The 26,826-nt window shown below is 40.7% G+C and overlaps 1 protein-coding gene and 2 pseudogenes across 1 annotated transcript; 1 reads left to right on the top strand and 2 right to left on the bottom strand.

Moving 5' to 3' along the window:
- LOC148719147 (uncharacterized) overlaps positions 1-1,265 on the bottom strand; it is a 2,172-nt pseudogene extending 907 nt beyond the window's left edge.
- Positions 1,266-14,197: 12,932 nt separating this feature from the next.
- On the bottom strand, positions 14,198-18,779 carry LOC148719146 (uncharacterized; annotated as a pseudogene).
- Positions 18,780-20,102: 1,323 nt separating this feature from the next.
- LOC148719145 (natural resistance-associated macrophage protein 2-like) lies at positions 20,103-24,642 on the top strand. Its single transcript, XM_088740071.1, has 7 exons — positions 20,103-20,141; positions 20,681-20,750; positions 21,367-21,425; positions 21,647-21,676; positions 24,219-24,230; positions 24,348-24,497; positions 24,586-24,642. Exons 1-7 carry the CDS (start codon positions 20,103-20,105, stop codon positions 24,640-24,642), a joined length of 417 nt encoding a protein of 138 aa, XP_088596197.1.
- Positions 24,643-26,826: the final 2,184 nt, after the last annotated feature.

Raw genomic sequence — 26,826 nt, 5'->3', positions numbered from 1 at the left:
CTGGAAAGTCCACTGATGAATTGGGTTGACTTTATGGCAGCTGTTGCATAATATTTGCCATAAAACTTTTCTGCAGCTCCATTTCTTGTATATCCTTCATAGATTGCTTTTATAGCAGAGAATTCTTTGCTGTCTTCTTGTAGCTGTTGGTATGAGTAATTGCTGAGCTCCTTCCTTAAATTTTCTGCAAAAACTTTCCTTTCCTTAACACTGCAGACAGTACGGTCAATTATTTCTTCAAGAACACTCAGGCTTAACTGTTGCACCTGCTCCAATCCTTCCTGTTGATTGTTGTGTTTTGTAGCATTGTGTCTGTCACAACCTCCTCCTGTTTTGTATTTCTTTCCGCAGTCATGACAAATAAATTTCTTTAAACCGCCGCCTGGTTAGCTCAATTGGGAGAGCGCCGGACTGCTGTGCGGGAGGTCGAGAGTTCAATACCGGCCGGACCAACACTCAGGGTCTTAAAATTAACTGAGAAGAATATGCTTCCTTTCTTTAACATCTAGAAATGGTTAGATATTCTAGTCTTCTCGGATAGGGACGAATAAATGGAGGTCCCGTCTCCTGCAGGGTTAGGGGCAGGAGACGTTAATTTCCCACGCACGAGATTACTGTGTGATGGATGTCCTCCCTTGGGGTGGGATGGGTGGGTTTCCACATTTGCATTTAAACGAGCTAAAAAGCTCATATGCGATATGTGGTTAAATAAAATTACTTACTTACTGGTTAAATAAAATTACTTACTTACTTACTTACGCTGAGCCTACAAAGATATTACAAAAATTTCCATTGTAAAATAAATAAACTACTTAAGAGTTTAAAAATAAAAATTCGGTGGCCACTTTTTTCGATCAAGAGAGTATCGTGAAGCCGCGAAGCTCCATCAATTACAAGGTTTACCACTTAAAATAATTTCGAGAAATCACTACATTCCGGAGATTTGAGCTCTTAAGAAGCTTTTTATAAGTATTTATTGTTTTGGCAGGAGCCCTAAAGAAGATTCCCTTCATAGAAACGGCAATATAAAAGCATGGTTTTTTACACCAGCGTTTGTTGAATTTCGTTTGTACACGCGTCGAGTAGCCCATCTGTGGCAAATTTAAGCTCAGTAGTGCGAAATCACAACTCGAAATTGCAACTTTTTGAACTTACATTTCTAACTGCGACGGAAAATTGTTCTTCTACTTCGTCATGGTCTTCGAAAATACCCAAGATCGCTTCAAAATCTTCTCCACAAACAGTTCGTCTACACCGTCCGCCATCTTGAATGAACTCGTGCACGGTCAGAGTCGTGTGACGGGTCTGTTCAACATCACCGACCGCGCTGTTTTTTTTTTTTTGTTTTTCAGGCGCCCCCGGCCACGGACCCTTTAGTGCAATGGTCAGTGCTGCAACGGTTGTTTAACCCTTAGATGTTTACCGGGTTTCATAACCAGTCCCTTCTGCTAACTATGGTATCGCTGAGTATTCTTACTCATTATTTGTATTTTGACTCGCCCTACGGGCTCGTCAAAATACGGCACAACTCGTAAAAATACTCAGCGATAGTACGCAACAAAATGTCCAATAAGATATATGTATTACAAGGGAAAAAAACCTTTGTCCGAAAAAACCTTGTTTAACTTCCGCCAGTGACCAAGACAGCATTTCTCCTTATAATATCAATTCAATACGAAGTAGGCAAGTGATGAGAATAAAGAAAAATATCAATAGGGGGTTTATTTGTTGATCCAATATCAAATTCTCCAAACTAATATCATAAGAAGTGTATGGCAGACAGTAAGGAGAATTTCTTATGAGATATTGAGAGTGAAAGGGTTGAACTGTGACGTAGTTCCGGTAGCGACTTTTGTTTGGTTTCGAGAAAAAAAAAGCAAGAGTTTAACATTTGGTTTTCTGATGAGTAACTCGTAGAATTGGCAGCTGTAAATGTAACAATAAAAGCACAGATCGAAGTAAAAAATGTTTCCAACTCAGTACTAAATGACGCTCGAGAATTTTGTTAATACTTTTATTATCTTTGCCAGCTCCCTTTCGCTTTGATTCCTGTGTTGTATTTCACGGGAGATAAAGCCATCATGGGAACGTTTAAGAATGGAAGGTAAGCTAAGCTGTCTCTTTGTATTATTTCTATACTCTGGTCAGTACCGTTGATGCTGCACAATTTCCGCCGCGAAACAGATCCCGTAGGGCTTAATATAGAGCGCAGCTTTGAGGCATTTCCGCAATTCTGTAATGAATGCTGTAGAAGATTTACGCGTAAGTGTCAAGTGGGGCACAAAAATTGTTCTCAGTACATTATCCACCAAGACAAGCTTTATCACCCGGAGGGTGATGAAACTCTAAGTTTTCTTAAATAATTAAATGGAAAATATGTGGAAGCTAGTTCGGCCTTTGTATGATTACCCTCCAACGTCCAAGTGTTATTTCAGACAAAATAATGGTATTTTAAATTTTTAAAGAGTAGGGTCAATGCTGACTGACTTGTACCAAAGTTTAAAATGAGAGCAATGACGGCCAATCCTTTTTTAGATTAAGTTTGGCAGGCTCTTGGTTAGTAGAGGCAATTAAAAAAAAAGCGAGCGAAAATGCGTCACTTTTTCTCTCGTTCGCCACAAACAAACAAACTGAGAGCCTGGAATAGCTAGGACATTTAGCAACTTTTATTATTCGATACCGTTTGGACAATTTCTTTTTGGCTTCTCTAGTTTATTTCTTATTTATCCTCATCATCGATTTTAGTCTCCTTCACCACTGTTCTCTGTTCTTTTCACGTGACGCGCACTCTACCCCACCGGCATATGCTTTAATTGGAACATTCCTTTCTTTAAGTGTAGCCAATCAGAGCGCGGCTCATATTTTTTGAGCCAGTCGCGCCAAGACTACTTATCCAATCACAGCTCGTATTTTATCGGGTACCATAAATCTGGCCGATGGTGGGGGAGAGTGTCATATTGCGTGACGAGACCAAATAACGGCTGCGAAGAAGACTTCATCAATTTGAGTCGCCCATCGTCTGCAGTTTGGCCTTTTAACCACACTTATCCGGTAAAAACAATAGCCAATATTTTATGGGCCATCTAATAAATACCAGTCTCCGTTGGGAAGATTTAATGGTATACCTACTCAACCACGCCCCCTGAAAAAGAGATCTCTCCCACCGTCCATCTCTCAGTTTGAACGGATGACGTAGTGTAGTGGGAACGTCATATATGACGAATCCCAGTTTTCAATTTCATGTGGATGAGGGGAAAGAATTCAAATGTACAACACCAGAATTATTTTTTTCCTTTTACGTTAGGAGAAAGGAAAGTTTAATAATAATGCGAATGGACAGGACCTCAAAAAATATTGATAATAATAAAGGCTTTGTGATCTATTATTTTAGGTTTATTTTGCACTTGGGCTCACCTTCTTGGATTTCATCAAGGTACGAAATGGTGTTTGATATTCCATTAACTAGAAAGTTACTATTTTTTTAAAGATCTACTGGAATATATTTCTGGTAAAAAAATTTAGTCCCTTTTTTTGTTCATAAGCTATTAATACAGGCCTTAAATCACTGAGATTACTTCTCTAAGAATTTGAGCCTGTAAGTTCTACTGGCCAGCAGCACGGCATAAATTGTGGTACCTTTACAATTACCTGTACCTTTACCTTTACTGCTCCTGTTCATGTGCCATTTCGTTTGTTTTGAGTATTAAAGAAAAGAGGTTATACCCATGTAAGACACCTCGACTTATTGGCGAGTGTGGTTAGTTCTTCTGAAAGGTAACCTGGTTATAACAACCTGAGAACATACGCCGATCGTTGCACCGAGCCATCACAGCGTTGGCATATGCGCTGAAATTTCACTGGTTTGTTCCTCCTCCATCTCTCCCCCCCCCCTCCCAATTCCCCTCATTACCTAAAGGATACGCTGACTTCAACATGCGCGATTTGTAAATGAACGACGATATTTAACAGAGAATAAGTAGGGAAAAGAGTACCCTTCAATTTTTAATTTGTTTTTATTCTGGTTTTGGCAGTTTTTGAAAGGACCTGATGCGATTCAATACAGTATTCAAGAAGACGATAATACTATTTCCAATGGTATCTCACACTGACGTTGTTCCGAGTTTATTTGGCTCGGGAGGAGGAGGGGGGGGGACGAAGCGTGTAACTCAATCAGAAGGCCTTGTCATGCATTGTTATTTAATGTTATTTCACTATGAAGCAGGCAATATTTTGAGATTAAAAGTAAGAGAGAGATTTTAAAGACCATGTAAGGTAGTGTTATAACAATTGGTATTAACAGCTTTGAGAAAAACAAGGAAAAAACGCATACTTAATCAAATAGTAAATGAGATATTTTTTTAACCATGTAACAAGAAGGACAAACTTACCCACAAATGTTGCCTTGATTTTGAATTAATCCTTCTTCCAGTCCTTGATCGTGAAGGTTACCGTGAGAAAATGCATTCTTAGCCGTTAAGACAAAGTGCAATTTAATTTTTTTTAATAAATTCTAATGCCGATACTGAATAAAGTTTATTCACGAAAGAGCTCAAAATGTTCAAACAGCAATACGTTTGGGCTTCTTCTTTGGGACGCCCATCCAAGAGGGGAGAGTGTTGGGGTGCACAAGCTCGGTCATGGAAAAGTTTTCAATTCATGTTTAGGTCAGTGGATGGGTGAATGCAAAATATACAGACATTAAAAGGGTGCGAGAGAGCTGGTTTCATCCTTGAAAAACGTTTGCATTCCCATTTATCATTTCGCCGTGGAAAGCACTACATGCAAGGGACACAAGTTTGGTCTCGGAGAAATGTTTACATAACGTTTACACTTGTAACTCTCCCGAAAGGACACTTGTATCGGAGGAGTTTGTTACTGGAACCTAATCTCTTACCCAGACCTTCCACGGCCAAGCGGTTGCACAGTTCAGTTACAGTTACACGGTATAACCTGGGTACTAGATCAGGGGATACCTTCATTCACAAAATTTTTGTCACTTTTATTCAGGGGAAAAGGAAACATATTCTGGGTCCGAAAGCCCGCTTTTAATTTCCGGACACCTTAACCAGTCAACATGTCACTAACGATTGAGTGAGCACTTTACTACTCCTTGTCGAGGATTTTAACATGGATGAGACGCCAAAGCGGTTCGGTCTTCTGACCAGTCGCATTCTCCACTAAGTTCGGCTTCTAAATGAAAACATGCCCATTTGGTGTTGTTTAAATACGCTGAAGTTTTTATTTTTGAAAGCTCTTGATTATAAGCTGAACCCCCTCTTTGGCTAAAAGTTCGCATAACTCTCGCTTTAATTTATGTAAAAATCGCTCGGCTTATAGCTGAATAAATATGGTAAATCGACCTGATGTACTTGTGAGAGTGGAGTGCTTAATAAAAAATAAGTTTGGTTTTGGACACATTAGCTAAGTGCTTGGAATAATGCGTCCAGCGTATTCTAAGGTCATTTTTTTAGAGTCAGACAAACACCAACCAATCTCTATTTTCCTGGGTCCTGAAAATGTCTCCTTTAGGAAGTTTTACTGTTCTTAAACATGACGAGCTTTGCCCACCAAAAAAATTTATGCAAATTAGGCTAAGCCGGATCTGAGTTCCGCCTGGCAATTATTAACTGTAAGAGAAGATCTCAGTTCGCGCCCACAGCACGTTCAAGGTGTTGCGGATGAAGTTTCTGTAATTACTTTTTGGCACTTTTCGGCGTCAAAATTGCATAGTTTGGGTAACCCAAAACCCTTAAGCTGACCTTTCTTGTCATAACACGAATGTTTTCCAGAAAGGGACACGCGGTAATGTCGTTGTCTCTCGTGTGCAGGCATTTTTCCAGGTAAAACCCTCGCGTGGAATCAACTCATGTTTAATTTAACGCTCCTTCTATGCGCACAATGTAAGCCAAAGCAATTTTATAGTTAAACGTAAAGATCAGAATATTTTCTTCTAAGGATGATAAATGATCGACGCTGAAATAAATTATACGCTGAAGAAAATGCAAAACAGCATAACATGTAAAAGAGGAAATTTGGAAAAATACGAAGTTACGGAAACCATGAAAATCTTCGATTTTTAAGAAGGGAAATTTTTATAATTCCAAGCTAAGTAAGCTTTTCTAGTGTTTCATTCTTTAAGGCTTTGTGTAGAGCGGGGCCTTTGTTTTATAAACCGTAAAACTTAGTGACAAGTCGAAAGGGCTCGCTCTTGGTTATGATACCAAAGAGTAGAGAGACACCACGGTGATCTTCCAGGTGTTTGATCATCGTCGCCGCTCGTGGTGTACTTCGCTACTTAGGTGAGCGAGATCGACGTTCTTCCTCTCTTTAATTCAGACAGCTGTGTGAAAGACCTGATCCTTACAATGAAAAACGGTCGATTGTGCTTTTTCAGTGGCGGCTTTCACGCTCGTCCGTATTCAGCGCTTATCCTAAACATGCATGGCATCTCTAGCTATCTACAAGACACGCTGCGATGTATTATTCGTCCATGTTCAACACAACAACTGCGCTAGTGAGATAGAGAATCGAAAGATCACATTGTTGCGCTCGAGGCAGAGTGCGCTGTTTGCCAAGTTCTACAATGGACAACAGATCGTACGGCCTCCCGCAAGAATAAGGACAAGGTCTATCAGTTACAAGCAATGGATAAGTGGAATTGTAAAAGGTTTTAATTCGTCCGTGCATCGAAAGGCCGATGGTATGTAATTTTGCTCTTTTCCGTTCTTCACACACTCGAATAGCTGTTAAAATTAAACTTAATTGCGGGTTGTGCAGTCAAAATGTAACGTCGCCCAACATGGTTTTAGTTAAACCAGTGTCTTCTGAGGCGCTTCCACCAAAATAATTTAGAAGGGAACAACAGCGCTAACCGATTTAATATCTTCTCAAGAACATGTCAAAGTCTATTAAAACGCAGAAATTAAAAATAGTAAGAATTGGTGGCTCATGTTAAAAATCATTAAAGAACAGTTCTCAGTTTGGCACGATAGTGCTGTCACTTTGCAGTAGTTGTTCATAGTGACTTACTCATTACTTTCAGTATTTGTTCGAGCTGTTCTTCGACGAAATAGGGGACATACAAGAAATCGCAATTCACCTCTTAAACAAAAATAATAAGCTCTCCTCCCAATTGGACACCAGATATGACTGCGTAGTAATAATTGCGTTGTACGCGAAGTTGCAGTGTGAGAAAAATGAGTGAGGAAAATAATTCGAAGTGCTGTACAGCGCGGTTTTTAACATAGATTACCTAGCTAAATGACCTGCTTGTCGTAGATATTTATGATAATATAGGAAGGTCCCCAAGGAATACTAATAACCCGGCGTGTAATTTTGTGATTGACAAAACCTGATAACTCAGGTTTATGTTTGAAAGGGCAAATCATTTAGTACATTTCACTCCAGAAGTAAATAATCTCTTAACTTTCGTAATTATTATTTTGGTTTCAGGCAAATGGTGTCGAGTTGAAAGATACTAAGTTCCTGAAACATACATCCAAGCTTTGTTAGCAGGCATGCCGAATGCTTTTATAAACGTGCGAGGGTAAAAATACATTTGCGGCCCCCTGTATGGAGAGAAAAATCCAAAGTTTTTTATTACAGGGATGGTAGAGTGAATGATGTTATTTCTGGTCTGAGTCATCAAAGTTCTGTACCATTAGAGTTAAGAAAAGCTATCGGGGGAATATGGAGGTTGCTGCAAGTAGTAGCTGTTAAACTCTCAACAAGCTTTACAGGCGGCCAATTAAGAGCATGGGGCAAGAAATCAAGCACGATTCTCACCCAGTAAACTAAAATGGTTGTTGGCAATTGAGATGGACGAGCAACCAGGGAATTTGAAGTAATCTGGTGGCCTGATCTTTTCTCAGGCACTAAAAATGGGAAACTGACCTTGCGATTTTATGTTCCTAAAGTGATACTTTGATTTCAATGATGTGTAGTACACAGTCTAGTTGACTTGTTCGTCATGTTTCCATAAATTTAGTAGCTGTTTCTTGGCAGTTTTTGTAAGTTTGTAAAATGTGTTTTGCATTTAGAGGTACAAACTTGTCTGTAGAAGACTAAGATTAAACCCTGAATACAGCAAAATGACCCTGTAATATTAATGCAATTCATATCTAGCTGGGCGCACTATACTCTGATGCCCTTCATTCTGTTGTAACCAAATTCAGAGGAAAAAAAAACACCTGGAGAAACTCTTAGAGGGATATTATCTGTGGACTTTCACCATTTCTATGGTCATCAGGAATGACAGAATAAAGCAGTAACTGTTCACAAAGTCTTAATTCACTTAACTGAAAGAATAATGAGTTGGAGGGAACTATAGATCATTTTTTTCCAAGCATCTCTAATAATTCATGATGGAAATAATAATAACATTGATAACAATGATAATGATAATAATGATAATAATAATAATAACAATGATAACAATAATAATGATAATAATAATAATAATAACGATAAAAATATTTACAATAGTTAGAGAAATAATGTTCATTATCCTGATGGTTATAATTCCTATGATTATTTCCATTAATCTAATCATTATTATTATCATTCATATCACTATTATGATTATTTCAATGTTTATCTATGAACAAAATAGTGTTATTGTTAGTCTAGCTGAATGAGTATCCAAGTGATTGAAACTGGGGCAAAAACAAACCAAGAAAAGGCAGAAAAACCCCAAAAACTGTTCAGGACTGCAATTCTTGAGTTGGCTCATTGTGAAAGGTTTTGGGACTTCATTAAGCTAGTGCTGTCTGTAGTGGGCCCTGTGTCAAAGAGAGAAGAGTAGCAGCTGAGTTAATAATAATAATACTAAGGACAATGATAGCATTGATTGACCAAAGTCACCCTATGACTAATAACAGATGATACGTGACAAACAGCATAAGCAACACACTTTTCAAAACAAAAAGAGCAAGCTAAAACTGCCATCAGATAAAAATAACTGTCCATAAAAGACTGACAGCATAGAGCTGAAAAAAAAAATAGGGACTGATTCTGCCATCAGATAACAACAGTCCATAGACTGACCACCCAAGAGAAACAGAACAGATCGGTGGCTCTGCCATCAGATAACAACAGCCCATAATGGACTGACTACCCAAGAGAAACAGATCCACCTGTAAGTTCTGCCATCAGATAACAACAGTCCATGGACTAACTACCCAAGAGAAACAGAACTAGGCAGGTGGTTTTGAATCAGAAAACAACTATTTAAGACCTCTGTACAATGTGTCTTAGAAAATCTTCTGCATTCTAACAATCTATTGAAGGGACAAACTATCAGAAACACTTGAATTTCTATTTGGGGGGAGGGGGGAGGAATTAAATGAAAATCTACTTGCCTCAGCATGCCATCCTCATTGAGCAGCCTATTTCAATTTGAAAATGATGATCACAATCATAAAGATAATGATAATGATAACAATAACAAATCATTATTATTATCATTTATATTACTATTATGATTATTTCAATGTTTATCTATGAACAAAATAGTGTTATTGTTAGTCTAGCTGAATGAGTATCAAAGTAATTGAAACTGAGACAAAATAATCTCAAGAAAAGCCAGGAAAACCCCAAAAACTGTTCAGGACTGCAATTCTTGAGTTGGCTCATTGTGAAAGGTTTTGGGACTTCATCAAGCTAGTGCTGTCTGTAGTGGGCCCTGTGGCAAAGAGAGAAGAGTAGCAGCTGAATTAACAACTATAATAATAATGAAGACAATGATAGCATTGATTGACCAAAGTGCCTCCGACTAATAACAGATGATACGTGACAAACAGCATAAGCAACACATTTTTCAAAACAAAAAGAGCAAGCTAAAACTGCCATCAGATAAAAATAACTGTCCATAAAAGACTGACAGCATAGAGCTGAAAAAAATAGGGACTGGTTCTGCCATCAGATAACAACAGTCCATAGACTGACTACCCAAGAGAAACAGAACAGATTGGTGGTTCTGCCATCAGATAACAACAGCCCATAATGGACTGACTACCCAAGAGAAACAGATCCACCTGTTAGTTCTGCCATCAGATAACAACAGTCCATGGACTAACTACCCAAGAGAAACAGAACTAGGCAGGTGGTTTTGAATCAGAAAACAACTACTTAAGACAAGCCCTCTGAACAATGTGTCTTAGAAAATCTTCTGCATTCTAACATTCTAGTAAAGAGAAAAACTATCAGAAACACTTGAATTTCTACTTGGGGGGAGGGGGGGTAAATAAATGAAAATCTACTTGCCTCAGCATGCCATCCTCATTGAGCAGCCTATTTCATTTTGAAAATGATTCAATCACAATCATAAAGATAATGATAACAATAACAAAATCATTAATAATAATGATAATTATAATAATCATAGCAATGACTACAATGACAAAGTCCGTGTTAGTCTGGCCTCTACCTTGCAGAAAATACAGCCCACCAACTGAAGCTGAATTCTTTAAAGGCATTGTATTGCAATTGGTCATTGAGGCACTCAAGCCACCTCACCACGACAAGGTACGAACATTGAGGTGGAAAAAAGGGTCTGTAAAATTGACTCCATGCTGATTCGAGATGAGAAATCTGTGTTCGAAGCTTCTTCAGTTCCACTCCAAGGGAATTTACTCTAGCTGATCTTTCGGTAAGTTAGGAAGCGAGCTCTTCGGAGTCGTGACTGAGTTTGGCGCCAAAAGTTAAATTTTTCGCGCCTTCGGGCTCAAAGTCTAGCGTGGCGGAGTTCACCAGATTTACGATAGTCATAAATCCCGCAGATTTAATAAGTTCGTCGGGGATTGTTTATTAAGAAGAAGATAGACCAGCTATTAGACCGAACGTGAACACAACGTGAACGAGGTCGGGAATCCTGGCTAACCCCACTACTTCGAACGATGAGTTGGCCGGCTGAAGTTCCCGTGTCGCCACACTTTGGATTTCGTCGGGAAATATCTTAAATACATCGCATATGAAATATTTACGCAAAGGAACGTCACATACCTCTTTCAAAAGTAGATACCAATGCTTGCAAGGGTCAAGTGTGGCACTTGTAATCCTGCAAAGACTCTGCGTGGTTAAGTTAGCCGGTGGAAAGCCGCCCGTCGAAAATCCGACTGCCTCTATGACTTCATTTCGAATGGTTTCGAAACCGAAAACATGATGCTTTTCGACATTTCGACATGAAAAATCTCGTCGAGGTTTAATATTATAATATTGGTAAGAATTTAACCAGGATACGAGGCCAAGTCGTGCGACCGCCACAGGTTTTGTACCAAAACAGTAACATCGTGTACTACGATCTCAAAGCGTGAACACTGATCGATCCACCAAGTGACGCAATACTGGAAATTCGATACGGTTGTTATTCAGGTCGTGCGGCACATGAAAATTGCGATATCTTTTGTTACTGCTTTATGGCAAACCAAGCGAAAGAATCATACTTAAATAATCGAAAGAAAGGCTTTTCGAATACGGCGCCTCGCCGGTATTGCCTCTTCTGTGAAAAGGAAGGATCTTTGAAAGACTACGTGATTAAAAATGTCGTTATAAGGAAACAGGCAGAAACAGAGAAAACGCAGTATTTTATGACCATTACGCGCACAACAAACTTCATTTCATTTCATGATTTTGATTTTCATCGCCAACAGATGACCCCGCGTTAACTCGCACGCAATCGCGTATCTCTCGTGGATTCGTGGACGCTAATCTGTATAATTACATTGTGGTGTAATTAATGTGATGACATCCACCCAACGCCTTCTTCCCCAAACCTCGGCATCAGTTTACGATGCCTTCTGAGAATTTTTTTCTTGAGCAAAGCTCGTCATGTTTTTCACAACAATCAGTGTCAATGAGCTGCATCAGAGCTGTTTAGGTAATAAATTTATAATCAAAGTAAAGCACCAATAATTTTCCTGGAACAGTTTTCCGTAGCACGGAGTCACATCACATACATAGACCCCTTCTCAATCCTGTTAAGACTAGGTTTACATTAGAGGAAATTGGTCCGGATTCGTGATGAATCCTAAACGTTTTAGTACCGGATTGATTTTTCCGTTTACGCGAAAGCGGACGAATCCGAAATAAAAGCTCCCCGGTTTGATCGAGTCTCCGGAGATTTTGAATCCGGAATTTAAAGTGGGAACTTTGAATCCGATAACTTTTGAATCTAGTAAGTTTTGTCGTGTAAGCGCTGTTTTTTTCTCGAATCCGGATATTATTTCGCCTGCAATCTTTTGAGTCTGGGGTGAAACCAAAATGGAGGATCTGGTGCTAACATTGCTGGCGGTCTCTGGTTGCCTAATCTTTTTGCAGGTTCAGGCGATAAATTTATCATGTGTACCGCAGTATATCTGAGGAAACGCAAATTATTATTGCAAGGAAGTTTAACGTCAGCAACACTTAATCGCCGACGAAGTAGATGACTTGGCATCTGTCCAACTCAAATTTGCCTCAGTGGCATCTGGATCTACTCTAGCCTTTTTTGGGGGAGGCATTTTCACTTTGTCGATCGAACGACGAAACAACACTGGGCTTGGTAACCATTTCATTTCGAAGGTTCCCGAAGTTGTCGTTGTGTATAAACGGTCAGGAATCCGAATATCCTTTCAGCGTAAACGCCTACGAATCCGAATACTCCAACATTGATGAATCCGGAAACATTTACGAATCCGGAAAACTCTCCTCTAGAGTAAACCTAGTCTAAAATGAGCCATGTGCACTTTTTCTTTTTTTTTTTTTTAATTCCTTTTAACCCTTTGAAGTGATTAACATTTAACTTCTCCTTACAATCATACTCTTGAATCAAACATTAAGGTGACGAGTATAAAGGAAATGATCACAACCTGATGAAGCTCTAACTACTAAGTGTACTCGAAGATGAAGACTCTTTCATTGAGGTTCGCAAAATCATCTCTAAGCTAAATTAAAATGTCAAGTAGTAGTAGAAGTAGGGGGAAGGGAAGAGAGAGAAACAAACAAACAAGCAAAATATTATCTAGTAAATTACATTCTTCTCTTATTTTTCTTTTTATTTTACTAACATTGATAGTAATAAGCTAACGATAGACTGTAGCTATTGACGGACTGGCCCGCCTAGATTAGCATAGCTAGATGCGGGCCAGTCCGACTTTGAATGTATGTTTCTATGTAGTAACAACATTTATAAATAAATGATGATGATGATGATGAGCTCTTGATTGTTGAACCAAATTATTCTTGTAAGCACTTAAGGAAGTATATGGAAAACGGTATGGAGAATACGTACACTGATGTTAGGGTGTTGAAAGTTCAGTTGCAGCTAACTTGCAAAGATCGTTGCTTCACTTTATTCTACGTTTCATTTCTGTTGATAACAAAGAGAAACCCAGCCTCGAATAGGAAATAACGTTACACTTCAATAATAATACGCTTAAAGAAAGAAGTAATTGAAAGTCACAGAGTATTTAATTTCACTTTCCCGAAATTAAAAAAAAAAAAGAAAAAAAGACACTACGATCTCAACGATCCCAAGTAGATACCTAGCGAAAAAAAAAAAAAAGAATATTCCTCGGCCATGAGGCATCATTTAGAGGTTATTACATGGCCGCTTGGGGATACTAATTTAACTTCGAGTGCTGTGTCTCTCACGAGTTTGCTTCGCTCATTGGTAAGAGATACTTTCAGTGCGAGAAGATAAAAGTTGTATCCCCAAGTGGCTATGTAATGTTTTGTTTATTTTATAGATACCGATGAAATTTCCACATAAAACAACTTTTTTTTATTTATCATCAAAATAGCAAAATAGTGCAATTTGAGTAGTCACCTATCGAAAATGGTTCTCACAAAAATGCTATGAAACTCGGATACAGTTGTAAAGGAGAAATAAAGACAATAATACTTATATTTTCTGTTCCAAAAGTTCAACATTCTAATGAAAAAGAGAAAAAATCTGTAATAAGTCTCTTGTAATTGGCTTATCATGTTAGTAACTATGGCGACACCAATATCCTCACACGTGATAGATAAAAATATTATCTTCACTGCGCGTAATGAAGATATGAGTTTTTTGTAAAGGAAAAATCTTGGTATTTCATCAGTAGCTATCTAATAAATAAAGTTTAATTGTAAGATTTAGATTTTGATGTTCGAAAACAAACTTTTCCAATTTCTCAGAGTTGTTGGAAATCCCAGTATAGCAACACTAGTCACTCGCGTAGTTTTTTTCCTTTCTTTATTCTAGTCGTCACACGCTTCCTGTCGCGTCGATCTTAGCCTATTTTTTTACAAACCCACAATATCGTAAAGACCACCCTTGGTTTCGCGTTGCAAGGTTACAAGGCTGACGTCACTTTTCCGACACCCTCCCCCCATATGTCTCGGAGAGCAAATGTCTGTCGAGAAATGAACCTTATCCATTAAATCTTATGAACGAATCTATCATCTAGAATTCTCAATCGATTTCCTAATCACACTAATCATTGATCAATCAGTAGCCATAGTGGCAGATGTTCAGTTCATAAGTAGAATGTTGAAGCATCCAATCCGCTGTTGTCATCCAATCTGTTTCGGTTTGGTTCACAGTTCAATCCCCTTCCTCATCGTGAGCAAGATCCTCCATACGTAATCTTGCTGCGACGGCTGCATCACGGGAAGGCCTGAACGCTGGCGCTTCAATGCGCAACTCGGTCGTTGGAGGTCTGTCACCGTCTCCCGGTCGATCACATGACAGTTCTAACGGATACAGCTGCTGTACTGCTCGCTCTAGATGTGAAGTACCTGTGCGCAACTTTGCTCCCCGGACAACACTATCACGCCCTTTGATTAGTTCCGTGACCATCCCGACCTTCCATTTCCCGCGATTCTTGTCGTCCGACTTGATCAGCACGACCTCGCCCACACTAGTATTGTGTGGTTTTCCAAGATTCTTTAGACGATGGCGTTCGCGCAGCCTCTTTACGTACTCCCCCGTCCATCGTTTCCATACGGCCTCCTTGCATTGTCTCAGATACTTTGCTCGCTTGCGTAATTCACCGTCTTCTATGCGGTGTGGTTCCAACTCGAGTAGTGCATTTGGTTGACCAAACAACAGGGAGTGGGGGGTCAAGATCGGCAGCTGCACATCGTCCTCCACGTAACTTAAAGGTCGGTTGTTGACTGCAACCTCTACGTCTAGTATAACCTCCTCTAACTCGGTCCACGTTAGGAACCCGTTTCCAATGGTCTTCTTTAGACTTCTCTTCACCAATCCAACCATTCTCTCGAACTGCCCTCCCCACCAGGGTGCTCTGCTCAGGTTGAATTGCTACTTGATTTCCTGACGGGAGAGGAATTCGTTGAGACGTTCGTCAGTCATCACTTGTTTCAGCCACTTAGCTGCCGCCACGAAGGTACTCCCGTTGTCTGAGTAACTCTTCTCTGGTCGGCCACGTCGGGCGATAAACCGTTTCAGGCATCGAAGGAATTCTCCCGTTTCTAGGCTGGGTAGTAGCTCAAGGTAAAAACCTCTGGTCAGGCTACAGGCGTAAAGCGTTATGTAAGCTTTGCCTTCATGATTCCTCCCCTTTCTATACTTCAGTGGTCCGGCGAAATCCACTGCGACTATTTGGAACGCATTTTCTCCTGCGGTACGATCCCTTGGTAGCTGTCCTGGTGGCGGAGCCTCGAACGCTGTGGCGCGGAACCGCTTGCAGCCGTTGCAGGCTTTAACGACTCTTTTTGCAAGGCGTCGCAACCTGGGAACCCACTACCTTTCACGAATCTTTGCCATTGTGAGGCTCACTCCCCCGTGGAGTGTCCTGATATGTGCGTCTGCAACCATCTTCTCCGCGAACGGATGAGACTCAGGCAAGTAAATGGGACAGTCTCCCTGAATCTGCCCTCGGCATTCCAGTAACCCCTCTGCGTTTTCTTGCAGGTTCAGCTGTACACAATGATCTTCGAACCGCTCGTCTCTCTTCAAATTCACCTGTGCTCGCTTTAGCCACAGGTGTCGCTGCATCTCGATCTCCTCTGTCGTGAGTGGTCCCTTAGATCTTCTCGTCTTTTTGCTCCGTAGGTTATGCGTGAAAGGTTTCACCCACGCACAAACCCTTAGGGTTTTTCATAAGTTGAACTTGATCAGCAAGGCGTCTAGGATGTCTGTCTTAGCTTGTGCTACAGCGAATACTTCCCGTATCACTTTTGCTTCCGCCTGACTGTCTGGTGTGGCCGTTGTCTTAATATCGGCTGGCCATCGCACTCGGTCTAGTAGCCACTCAGGCCCTCTCCACCATAGCTCTTCATTTTCCACGCTTCCGCTCCGACTGCCAAGGTCAGCTGGGTTGTCTTTTGTACCCACATGACGCCAGTTTACTTCTGGGTGTTGCAGGATTTTCTGCACTCGATTGCTTACGAACTGCTTGTAACTCCCTGCTCCCTTGATCCAATGTAATGCAACGCTGCTTTCCAACCAGCAGAACATATTTCCAACTGGGAAATCCTCTAATGCTTCCTTAACGTTCACAATGAGATTGGTCGCCATGTGACCTGAGACCAACTCGAGGCGGGCGATGGTGAGGTCTTGCTTCGCCGGTCTAGCTTTGGCTGCTATCAGCCCAACACTATCACCGGATGGTTGAGATATGACACCGTACACTGCCGCAGAAACGCCTTGTCCGCTTGCGTCGCCGAAACAATGTAGCTCAATGTCGCTGATCTCTTCAAAGTGTTGAGGTATGGCTCTGGGTACGGAAATGCTCACCGGTAGCTGTGCTTCCCATCTTGACCACTTGGTTCCCAGTTGACCAGGAAGTTGAGCATCCCATCCGACTTTCAAATCACATGCGTCTCGGTAGAGTAGTTTTGCACTCAATGTCATAGGCGATGCGAGCCCTAATGGTTCATACACTCTTGCTATCTTCGCTAGTATCCCTCTCTTTGTCACTTGGGTGCGGTCAGTTGGGAAATTTATTTCAATGGTATCTTGTCGCTTGTTCCATGGAAGCCCGAGAATAGATCCCCCTCCTTCTTGAGGTACACCCAACTGTTCTTTCGCGAATGTAGTATCTTCGCTAAGAGACTCAGCAGGGGACTCCACTGCCGGAACATTTGAATGCCACTTGTGCAGCTTGAATGAAGCTTGGTTAAAGACATGGGTAACGCCTGCTTTAACTTCACGGGCAGCTTTTACGGTGGGTCGGCCGCTGATAAGGTCATCGACGTATAGACTCTTCTCTATTTCCCTCACCAGGTCCGGATTCTCGGTACGACAGGCTTCCAGGTGTTGTTTGATAACTCCCCCAAGAAGAAACGGGGATGGCGCCAAACCAAACAGAGCTCTCGTGAATCTCAGCATTTCCACTCGCCTGGATTGTAAGTCCGTGATCCAGTGGGATCTCATGGCATCCCTATCTTCTTCCCGTATTCGTACTTGTAAGAACGCTTGCTTGATATCACCTGTTAACGCGACTGGGTGGAAACGTGCACGGACAAGAACAGCCCAAAGCTTGTTCTGCAACGGAGGTCCCGCATGAAGGCACTCGTTGAGAGAAGGAGCCTTCTCTGAAGCTCGGGCTGAGGCGTCGTACACGATTCGAAGTTTGGTACTCTCTGCAGCCTCTCTCACCACTGCTTTATGTGGAATATAGAACTCCTTTCCCACTGGTGGGCCTGACACTCGCTCCACTATTCCCTCGTTAAGCTGGTCTTTAATTATGGCGTCATACTTCTGGAGTATTCCGTTCTTCTCCAGTTTCCGAATGGTACTTTGCAATCGCTTCAAACTTCCCGCTCTGTGGTTGGGCAGTGGAGGGTGGTTTCCTCTCCAGGGTAGCCCCGTCTCGTATCACCCCTCTGGCCCTCGTGTTAATTGTTCCTTGAATTCTTCATAAACATCTGCTTGATCTCCGCCTGGTGTGTCACGCAATCCTAGAACATCTAAATTGCATAGTTGTTCGTAATCTGCCGCTGTCGTCTGTGTCAAGAACATATTAGAGAGGTCAACTTCTTTACCTGGTGACATAATTGTCCATCCGAACTTTGTTAGCTCTGCAACAGGTTCGCCGGGACGCCCCATCTTTGGTATGGTTTCTGTCTTTATTTTCGCGTACTCGCTCGCACCCAAGATAATGTGGACTGGTAGCTCAGGCTTCTCGTCTCTGTCGTCCATGTATACCCCATCTAAGTAGGGATATTTCTTCAGTATCTCAACATATCCTTGGTTGTCAAGTGATAGCAATGTACAACGGTCCACTCTGGTGACTTCCGTTTCCAATCGGAATTTTCCATCAAGACTGCCAATCGTCACGCTATGAACTCCGATGACCTTGTTTGTTGACCCAAGCATCATCTCTATGCGCTTGAATTCTTTTCGTAGCGGTTTGTTTCCCAGGTGTTCAAGGATAGCTGACGACGCGTATGAGCTGCCTGCCCCAGTGTCTAGGAGTGCGCGGCACTTGATTCCATTTACTTCTACGACAACAACGGGATACACGACTCTCTTTGGTCCTTTGTTTTGTGCCGTCATAAATCTTCCCCTCGTTGTGTGACCGCTTGGTGGGTGATCACATATTGACGTGTGATGTCGGCGTTGACAGTTATGACACCCGCGGCTTCTACAGCTGTCTGCTCTGTGTTTGTCACTTGTACAATTAAAACACAACTGTTTTTGGCTTAAAATTCGTTTGCGGTCTCCGACCACGACAACTTTGGTGCAATTAGCGGATGTGTGATTCGTGTCATCGCAATAGACGCACCCGCGCATCCGTCTTCCACTCGCTTGTTGTTGGACCTGATAAGACCTTCCGCGTGGCGGCGAGACGCGTGCATTCCAGTCGTTGCGATCGTTCTTCCTCTTGGACACACTCGCACCATCGCTTTCCTCTCCTTCTCGATTTATGTCTCCCCAACTTTTAATTTCCTGAGTCAGTTTAGCGAAATCCCAGTCTCGCCAATCTTCGTGTCCCCGGACTAAGTCTCCCTTTATTCCTTTCAGTTTGTCTAACAATGCCCTTACATTTCCGGAGACTTCACGCAACTTCCCGAGCGTCTCTAAGCTTTGTACATTGAACAGAAGCTTTTTGTAAAACTCATTAATTTCTTTTCGACTGGCGCTTGTGATGGTAGGCAAACCCATGATGTTGTTTACATATGCATTTACAATTTCTGACGTTTTCCCGTACTCCGATTTTAGGATGGCCTTCGCCCTTTCGTACCCCTCAAGATCGAACGGGAGTCCATCTATGTCCGCTCGTACCTTTGTAACAAGGAGTTCCTTTAGATAAGCGAACTTTCTCACTGCTGACAGATCTGTCGCGTCTCTTTCCGCGGAAAATTTGTTCCAAAAAGAGAGCCATTGTTCGAAGGACCCATCAACCTTCGTTATTGATAGCTTTGGCAACTTTGCGTGCATTCCGGAATCGCCTGATAACCCTTTCCCTTTTTTGCTATCTAATTCTTCAAATGTTTTTTCGTAATGAAGCTTCATTTCCCATTGTGCCTTTTCAAACGCGAGTTGCTCCTCTCTCTCCTTCGCGATTGTCCCTTTCTCGCTTTCCTTTTCGGCCATTTGCGATTTTTTCTTCACCTCCCCTAAACACTTCCCAAGGTATTCGATCTCCGCGTCTACACCCTCAATAACTTTGTCTATTTCATTGCTCCATGCACATACCTCGTCCATTTGCTCACCCTTTGCAATCTTCTTCTCTTCGATCTTTAATTTGATCTCGTCCGCTTCTTTTGCTAAACACACCAACGCGTCACGGTTTCTCCCAATAGTTGTCGCGTTTGCCTTGTCCACAATGCCCTTTCCCTTTTCTTGCTTGTACGCCAAAAGCTTGAGTTTTGCGTCCAAATCCTTCTCTAGTGCCTCCAGTTCCATATCTCGATCTCAGTCCCGTCGTAGGTGTCAGTTAGTGTTGGAAATCCCAGTATAGCGACACTAGTCACTCGCGTAGTTTTTTCCTATCTTTATTCTAGTCGTCACACGCTTCGTATCGCGTCGATCTTAGCCTATTCTTTTACAAACCCACAATATCGTAAAGACCACCCTTGGTTTCGCGTTGCGAGGTTACAAGGCTGACGTCACTTTTCCGACCGAGTGTTCCTGCCGAAATAGGATAAGCGGTTAAAACTCAGTAGAAGAGATGGTCCATGATATGGACGTTTTGAACAACTTGCTGCTCGTGAGGAAAAATAGCAGTGTTTTTTTAAAAATAAGCCTTAACTCATTGTGCTGTGCGGGGATGACACGACAAACAATATAGCGGCTTGCTTGATATAACAAAAGGCTGAGTGAAACAATGACGAGCTATAGGTGGTTTGCAACCAATCTCTAAAGACACAGGTAACAGTGATGTCGTGACGGTGGAGTGTATTACAAGACGATTTGATTTTCAGTTCTCAACTGAGTTGATAATGTGAATTGGCCATCGTAAATAGTTTCTAAACTCTTCATGATGGGTGGCGTGGGCTAATGCTCTTTTGAAAGTTAGCCGTCTGTTAGAGCGAAGAAACTATGTACGGTGCCCAATTTACCCCATCAACTTAGTCAATGAAAGTCAATTAATCCTCGCAGTAATGAATCCTACTTATGTAGGAATGGAAATATGACCTGAAAAAAATTCAGGCATGTACAGGACTTGAACCTATGACCTTTGTCTGGTGACAACTCTTGAAATATTGTTCATCGTTAACGTTTTTTTCCTCTTTCTCTTTGTTGTAGTCTCGAGAAGTAGACAGGAAAAATCCCAAAGCAGTGAAAAAAGCAGATATGTATTATTTCATTGAATCAGGTAATAAATTCACCTAATTCGATGGTTTATATTATTGATTTATATTATCAACCACGGAATAAGGGACATAAATATTCCACCATCATTTCATTTTTTTAGTGATGGAATACTTCTTACGGCATTGTCTGAGAATCGTATCGAGGCGTGCACAAAAGATGAATACCATGTCAGTATCCTTAGTAACAGCTGTCATATCAACCAATCACACGCAAGATTGAAAACAATCGTGACTTTTGCAGCCGCGTTTTCCCGCGCTTTTAACAGTTTTAACACTAGTTCTCTTTCGTTGATTATGATCTTAGCCTTTGCACTGGGTTTGCTTTTTCGAAAAGGTCTTTAGTTTTGCCTATGATAAGTTTCTAAGGTGATAGAAGTGTTCCACACCAACGAGATCACCGCAGGACTAAAAAACCTCTCAATCAATCAAATTGCCTTGGTTTTGGTTTTTGAGGCTGTATACATGTACAAGCTCACAATCAAAACAATTCCAGTCCTGGATTAATTTCGACACTGTTTCAGTCCGACTATGTCTGTGGGAGCCGTGGGAGTTGCTTGTTTACTGTAATATACCTTGTCATCATATGTAACCTTCTCCTCTTTTCTTTTTTCCTTCCAGCCATTGCGCTGTTCGTGTCATTAATCATCAACATAGTCGTGGTCGCAGTATTTGTTAGAGTAAGGCTATTTGTTTTTACCAGTGGATGTTTCAGAAATTGATGAAAACAGTACCAAGTAATCCTCGTTTTACGTCCCTACGGAATTGCGCAAGAACGGCTCAGAAAATTTAGGCAATTGCACAAGCAAAAGAAAAGGAAAACACTAGAAGAAAGGGAAAGAGGCGGGGCATCTTGTGGATCGAAGGTCTCATTCTCATTTTTTCTTTTTTTCATTTGTAGGCATTTTATAAAAGGACATCTGGAGAAGTGGTAAGTCAGATTTTTTTAACACATTCACAGGTCAACATTCACATGTCAACCCCACACACCCCAGTATCAGTACTCATATTCTCCATACTGTTCTCTATACATTACTAAGTTGCTGACAAGGAGAGCTTGTTTAACAATCAAGAGCTTCTTTAGTTGTTGATCATTTCCTTTATTCTCGTGACCTTAGTGTTTCATTTTGGAATGGTATTGTAAGGGGAAATTAGATGCTGGTCACTCTTCGTCTAACTGAGAAATTTTTCTATTGTTACTCGGCAGCAGCAGTAGGTTGAAACTAAAGCTATGAACAAAAGCTGAGTTAACCAAGATAAACAAATTACAAACAGAAAAAAGAGTACAAACAAAGGGAAATGAAAAAAATATCTACAGTGACAACTGCAATAGCGAATGAGTGGAATATTTCTAAAACAGAGAACTGTGCCGAGCACGACTGTGGATAAACTGACTTAAAAAAGCGTTCATGCATAAAAAGAAACTGGCTTATTTCAAAAGAAGCGCAAAATAACGTGCGGTATGAGAAACGTGCAAAAAAGGTGTAACTGACGAGGAAAAACGCTAACAAACTTACTTATCGCTCGTTTTTACCTGTCTATGTAAACTTAAAAAAGTACGAACAAAGAAGTTATGAAAACGTAAAACAAGAAATAAGTACGAATTACACTTAAAATAATTAGCAAACGCGTATCCCTTTCATTCCCAAGATCTCAGTGATAATTCTCCATACTGTCTGTATTGCAACTCTTATGGTGTTAGTTTGGAGAATTTGGTATTTGATCAACTAACAACCCCCCCTCCCTAACAGACACTTTTCTTTATTTTCATCACTTAGCTGCTTGATATTATTGTGAGTACCTTCCCTTTTACTTTCAATATTCTCGTGTTACTACATTTCTTAATGAAAACTCTGACAATCTCTTTCTTTTCAGTATCATAAATGCCTTAAACACAGCATAAGCCAAACTGAAAAGCCAAGCTTTTGTTAATTTTTCAAATACAAACACTAGGTAAATTTTTGGTGAAAGTGTTTCTTGATTGATCTGTCAAATTCAATCTATAAAAATCAGAAAATATCGAACTCTCATTTCTCTATGTTTATCAACTATAGCCATCGACGGAGACCTTTTCAAAGGGGTAAGAACTAGTGGTGTACTAATAAGTAAGACATTAGTTGAGGCAGTTAATTGTAGCGATTATTTAGTATATACCAAAACTGTGGATAGCGTTGAAGGCGCACTCTGTTTGGCCGCTTGAACTCCGACTATTCTTTGTTATTCACCCCGAGCAACGTAGGTGGAGAATGCGCCAGAAAATATTGCAATCGTTTCAGGAATAAGTGAGTTAAAATCATCTTTTTGTGCTATGTTATCTCAATGATTTAAAATTTTCTAAAACAAATATTCACCTCAGTATAGATGGCTAGCGGTACTTATCTATTTCGACGCATTGCGGATGGTTGAATACTTCACTACGAGCCACCCACACTTCGCTCGGTGAAAAGTCGTTAATTATTGCAGTGTAGCGGCGATCGTTTTAAAAATCCTGTCCGTGTATCTTTTCAGGGCGTCTTTCTGGGATGCATGTTTGGAAAAGCAGCGTTGCATATTTGGGGCATTGGAATTCTTGTAGCTGGTCAAAGTTCTACTATACATACATACGTTAGTTGACCACTCCCCATAGGGGCTTTTCAGGGCCAATTCCCACCCATCCCACCCCTGGGGAGGACATCCACAACACAGTAATCTCGTGCGTGAGAAATTAACGTCTCCTACCCCTAACCCTGCAGGAGACGGGGCCTACGGTTTATTCGTCCTTATCCGAGAAGACTTGAATATCTACCCATAACTTGATTATAGAAAGGAAGCAAATTCTCCACACTTATTTTAAGACCATGAGTATCGGTCCGGCCGGAGCACGAACCCGCGAAGTCCCGCACAACACAATCCGGCGCTCTAACCAACTGAGCTAACCGGGAGGCACTATGAGTGCGAGCGTTTGATTCATAAAAGAATAAAACACGTTTGCGTTTTCTTAGTTTGTCTGTTTGTTTTTGGAGCTTTATGCTTAGCATGGTGCACAAAGGAAAGGTGAAAGTGTCCATCGTGTTTCTTGAGCATTAGAGTAAGCACTCAGAAAGGTTACCGTCAATGTGGTCAATCCTCGAAAAATATCGTCCTTTTGGTCCAAAAATAGATCATATTTAGGATAACTGCGCTTTTGACAATCACAGGGAAGAAAATTTCTCAAGGAGCCAATCAATTATCACAAAGAAAGTTTAAACGAATAAACTGCTTTTAAGCGCGGGAAAAGGCGAATGACCCTGTTGCAGTAGGTGTTATTTTTTAATCTGTTTGGTTGTGGGGTTGGCGTCAGTTTTTTCAACCAATCACATGGCGAAGTCAAGAAAAACCAAACGATTCCTTCAATGACTTTGGACCTTCAATTGGAACTCATCTTAAGGGCTCTTTCGTTGAATTTGCTCTCGCCTTCTTTTGCTGAAAGCTAATGGCATCATTTTTTTTTCCAGTTTGCTATGGAGGTAGGAAGCGATTTTTACCACATTAAACTTGGAATAACTTGTGCTTGCCCGCATGTCAACGATTGTTGATAATTCTTTGAGAAGAGAAAATCTTTCGATTTGATTTATGCACTGCAGGGATTCTTGAAGATCTCTTGGGAAAGATGGAAGCGAGTGCTATTTACCAGATCGATCGCAATTGCTCCAACCCTTATTGTGGCTTTTAAGGAAGGAGTCCAGGATCTGACTGGAATGAATGATTTCCTTAATGTGCTACAGAGTTTGCAGGTAAGTTGTGGCTGAGATAGTTTCGAGCCGCATTTGCGATATAATCAATATTACCATGAAGGAAACCTTTAAATTGTTGCTTTTTCAGAGTAGAAAACCTACGTCAAGGATGCTTACGGATGGAAGAGAACTTCACTACAATTGAAAACACAAGGGTCCGAAAAACCATGTTTAACCCTTGAACTGCCACTGAGTGACTAAGAGAGAACTTCTCCTTACATTATCAGTACAGTATGATGCAGACTAGTGATGAGAATAAAGACAAATATCAATAGGGATTTATTAGTTGATCCAATATCAAATTTTCCGAAATAATATCATAAGAATTGCGAGGCAGATAATAAAGAGAACTTCTTTTGAGATCTTAGGGATGAAATGGTTGAACTGCGACGTGGTTCCGGTAGCAAATTTTGTTTGGTTTGGAGAAAAAAGAAAGTGATTCAGCATCTAGGTTTCTGATGAGTAAATCGCAGAACAGGAAGCTTTTAATCAGTGAGTAGAAGCACCGATGGGAGTCAAAAATGTTTCCAACTATCGAATGACGCTCGTGAATTTTGTTAAGCTGAGGACTTTTTGTTATCTGGCCAGCTCCCTTTTGCTCTGATTCCTGTGTTGCATTTTACGGGATATAAAGCCATTATGGGAACGTTAAAGAATGGAAGGTATGCTAAGCTGTCTCAAAGTTGTATTGTTTCTGTGCGTTGGTGAATACCATGCTGTACCATTTCCACAGTGTAAATGATCTCGTAGGGTCTAATCTAGAGCGCGGCCTTGAGGGCAATTCGTTAATAAATGCTGTGGAAAATTTACTTGTAAGTGTCACGTGGGGCGCAAAAATTGTTCTCAGTACACTATCCAGCACGAGGTGGTGAGACAAGCCTATCATCCGGAGGGTGTTACTTTGATGAAACTCTGAGTTCTCGTAAGTAATTGAAGGGAAGATATGTGGCAGCTAATTCGGCCTTAGTGTGGTTACCCTCCAACGTCCGTGTTGTTTTTGACGAGATGGTGGTATTTTAAATTTTGGAGGAATTGGGTCAATGCTGACTAACTTGTACCAGCGTTTTAAATGAGAACAATTATAGCCAATCCTTTTTTTAAATTAAGCTTTGCAGGTTCTTGGTTTGTGGAGGTAATTAGGAAAAAAGCGCACGAAAATGCGTCACTTTTTCTCTCGTTCGTCACAAACAAACGAACTGAGAGCATAGAATAAGACATTTAGCGACTTTTATCATTGGATACCATTTGGACTGTATTTCTTTTTGGCTCTTCTAGTTCTTAATTAACTTCCACTTAATTGTTATTCCGTTGTTTTCATCCCTGGGGTGATGCAAGGTGTAGCGTGGTTTTTATCCGTTGTAGTTATAGGGATCAATATCGTTTTTTTGTCTCAGAGTATGTGGTGAGTTTTGATTTGACCCTTCTCTATGATATTAATACCAATCTCATTTACGACTTGCGTAATATTAACTTCCAAGTAAACTTAAGAGAAGTCCGCTTATTGCGAATTATTTGCCCAAAATAGCCTTTTTTATCCTACACTGTTTTGAAAATTCTCGAAAAATTATATCAAATAGCAGGCCAACTTTGAAATTTGTAAGCTTGGAGCCCTGTTCTTGCTGGACAATCGGATGGGTTTCGTTGATTCTAAATGTGCTATTTGTTCCAGATCTTTGCTTGTCGCTCTGATGCTTCTCTGCTGTCATTTTCTCTGTTGTTTTTCAGTCTGAAATACCGCGTAACGTATATTCTAGTTGGATTGTACCTTCTTTTCTACGTCACTTTTCTTTTGTTATTGGTTAGTATCTAGTACTTGGATTTCTATGCCCCGGTTTTAAACTGAAGTTTTCATTTTTTTATTGATCCTCATCAATTTTAGTCTTCACAGTTCAGTTAAGAAATGGTTAGCGTGCAAAAAAACTCAAAAAAAAAAACTCAAATTGACTTTATTTTTTTTTTAAACTAAAGAAATAAAGGCTTTTGTAGCCCGCAGTTAGCAAAGCTATTTTGGGCGGGCTACCTAAACAGACACTGTATAGGCTCTCACACAGGCACACACACAGACACACTCACACACACACACACGCAAACACACACACGCAACAATGAAATAAATAGATAAATGAGCAAATAAAATTCAATTATAAATAATAGTTGTGATAATCATGTTAAAGGTTTTAACTGGGCCAGTCACACAAGGGAGTTTTTAACAGGTCAAAGAGAAAGCTAATCAAATGAAATACAAATATAAGCTAGAAAGGTCAAGGTAGCGCAAGTCAACATTCATCTCCTCAATTTCAAGAATTTTCAAAAGCAAGTGAGTTAGCTC

This window comes from Stylophora pistillata, chromosome 12 (assembly GCF_964205215.1).
Source record: "Stylophora pistillata chromosome 12, jaStyPist1.2, whole genome shotgun sequence".
In the NCBI taxonomy this organism is placed as follows: domain Eukaryota; kingdom Metazoa; phylum Cnidaria; class Anthozoa; order Scleractinia; family Pocilloporidae; genus Stylophora; species Stylophora pistillata.
The sequence above is the reverse complement of the archived record's forward strand: the minus strand, read 5'-3'. Positions and strand labels throughout refer to the sequence as shown.

Excerpts from the sequence above, each read along its gene's own strand:
- LOC148719145 (XM_088740071.1), top strand. The coding sequence starts at position 20,103 with ATGGTCCATGATATGGACGTTTTGAACAACTTGCTGCTC. Across the intron at positions 20,142-20,680 it reads TTTTGAACAACTTGCTGCTC|TCTCGAGAAGTAGACAGGAA; the intron begins GTGAGGAAAAAT and ends TCTTTGTTGTAG. Across the intron at positions 21,426-21,646 it reads TGGTCGCAGTATTTGTTAGA|GCATTTTATAAAAGGACATC; the intron begins GTAAGGCTATTT and ends TTTCATTTGTAG.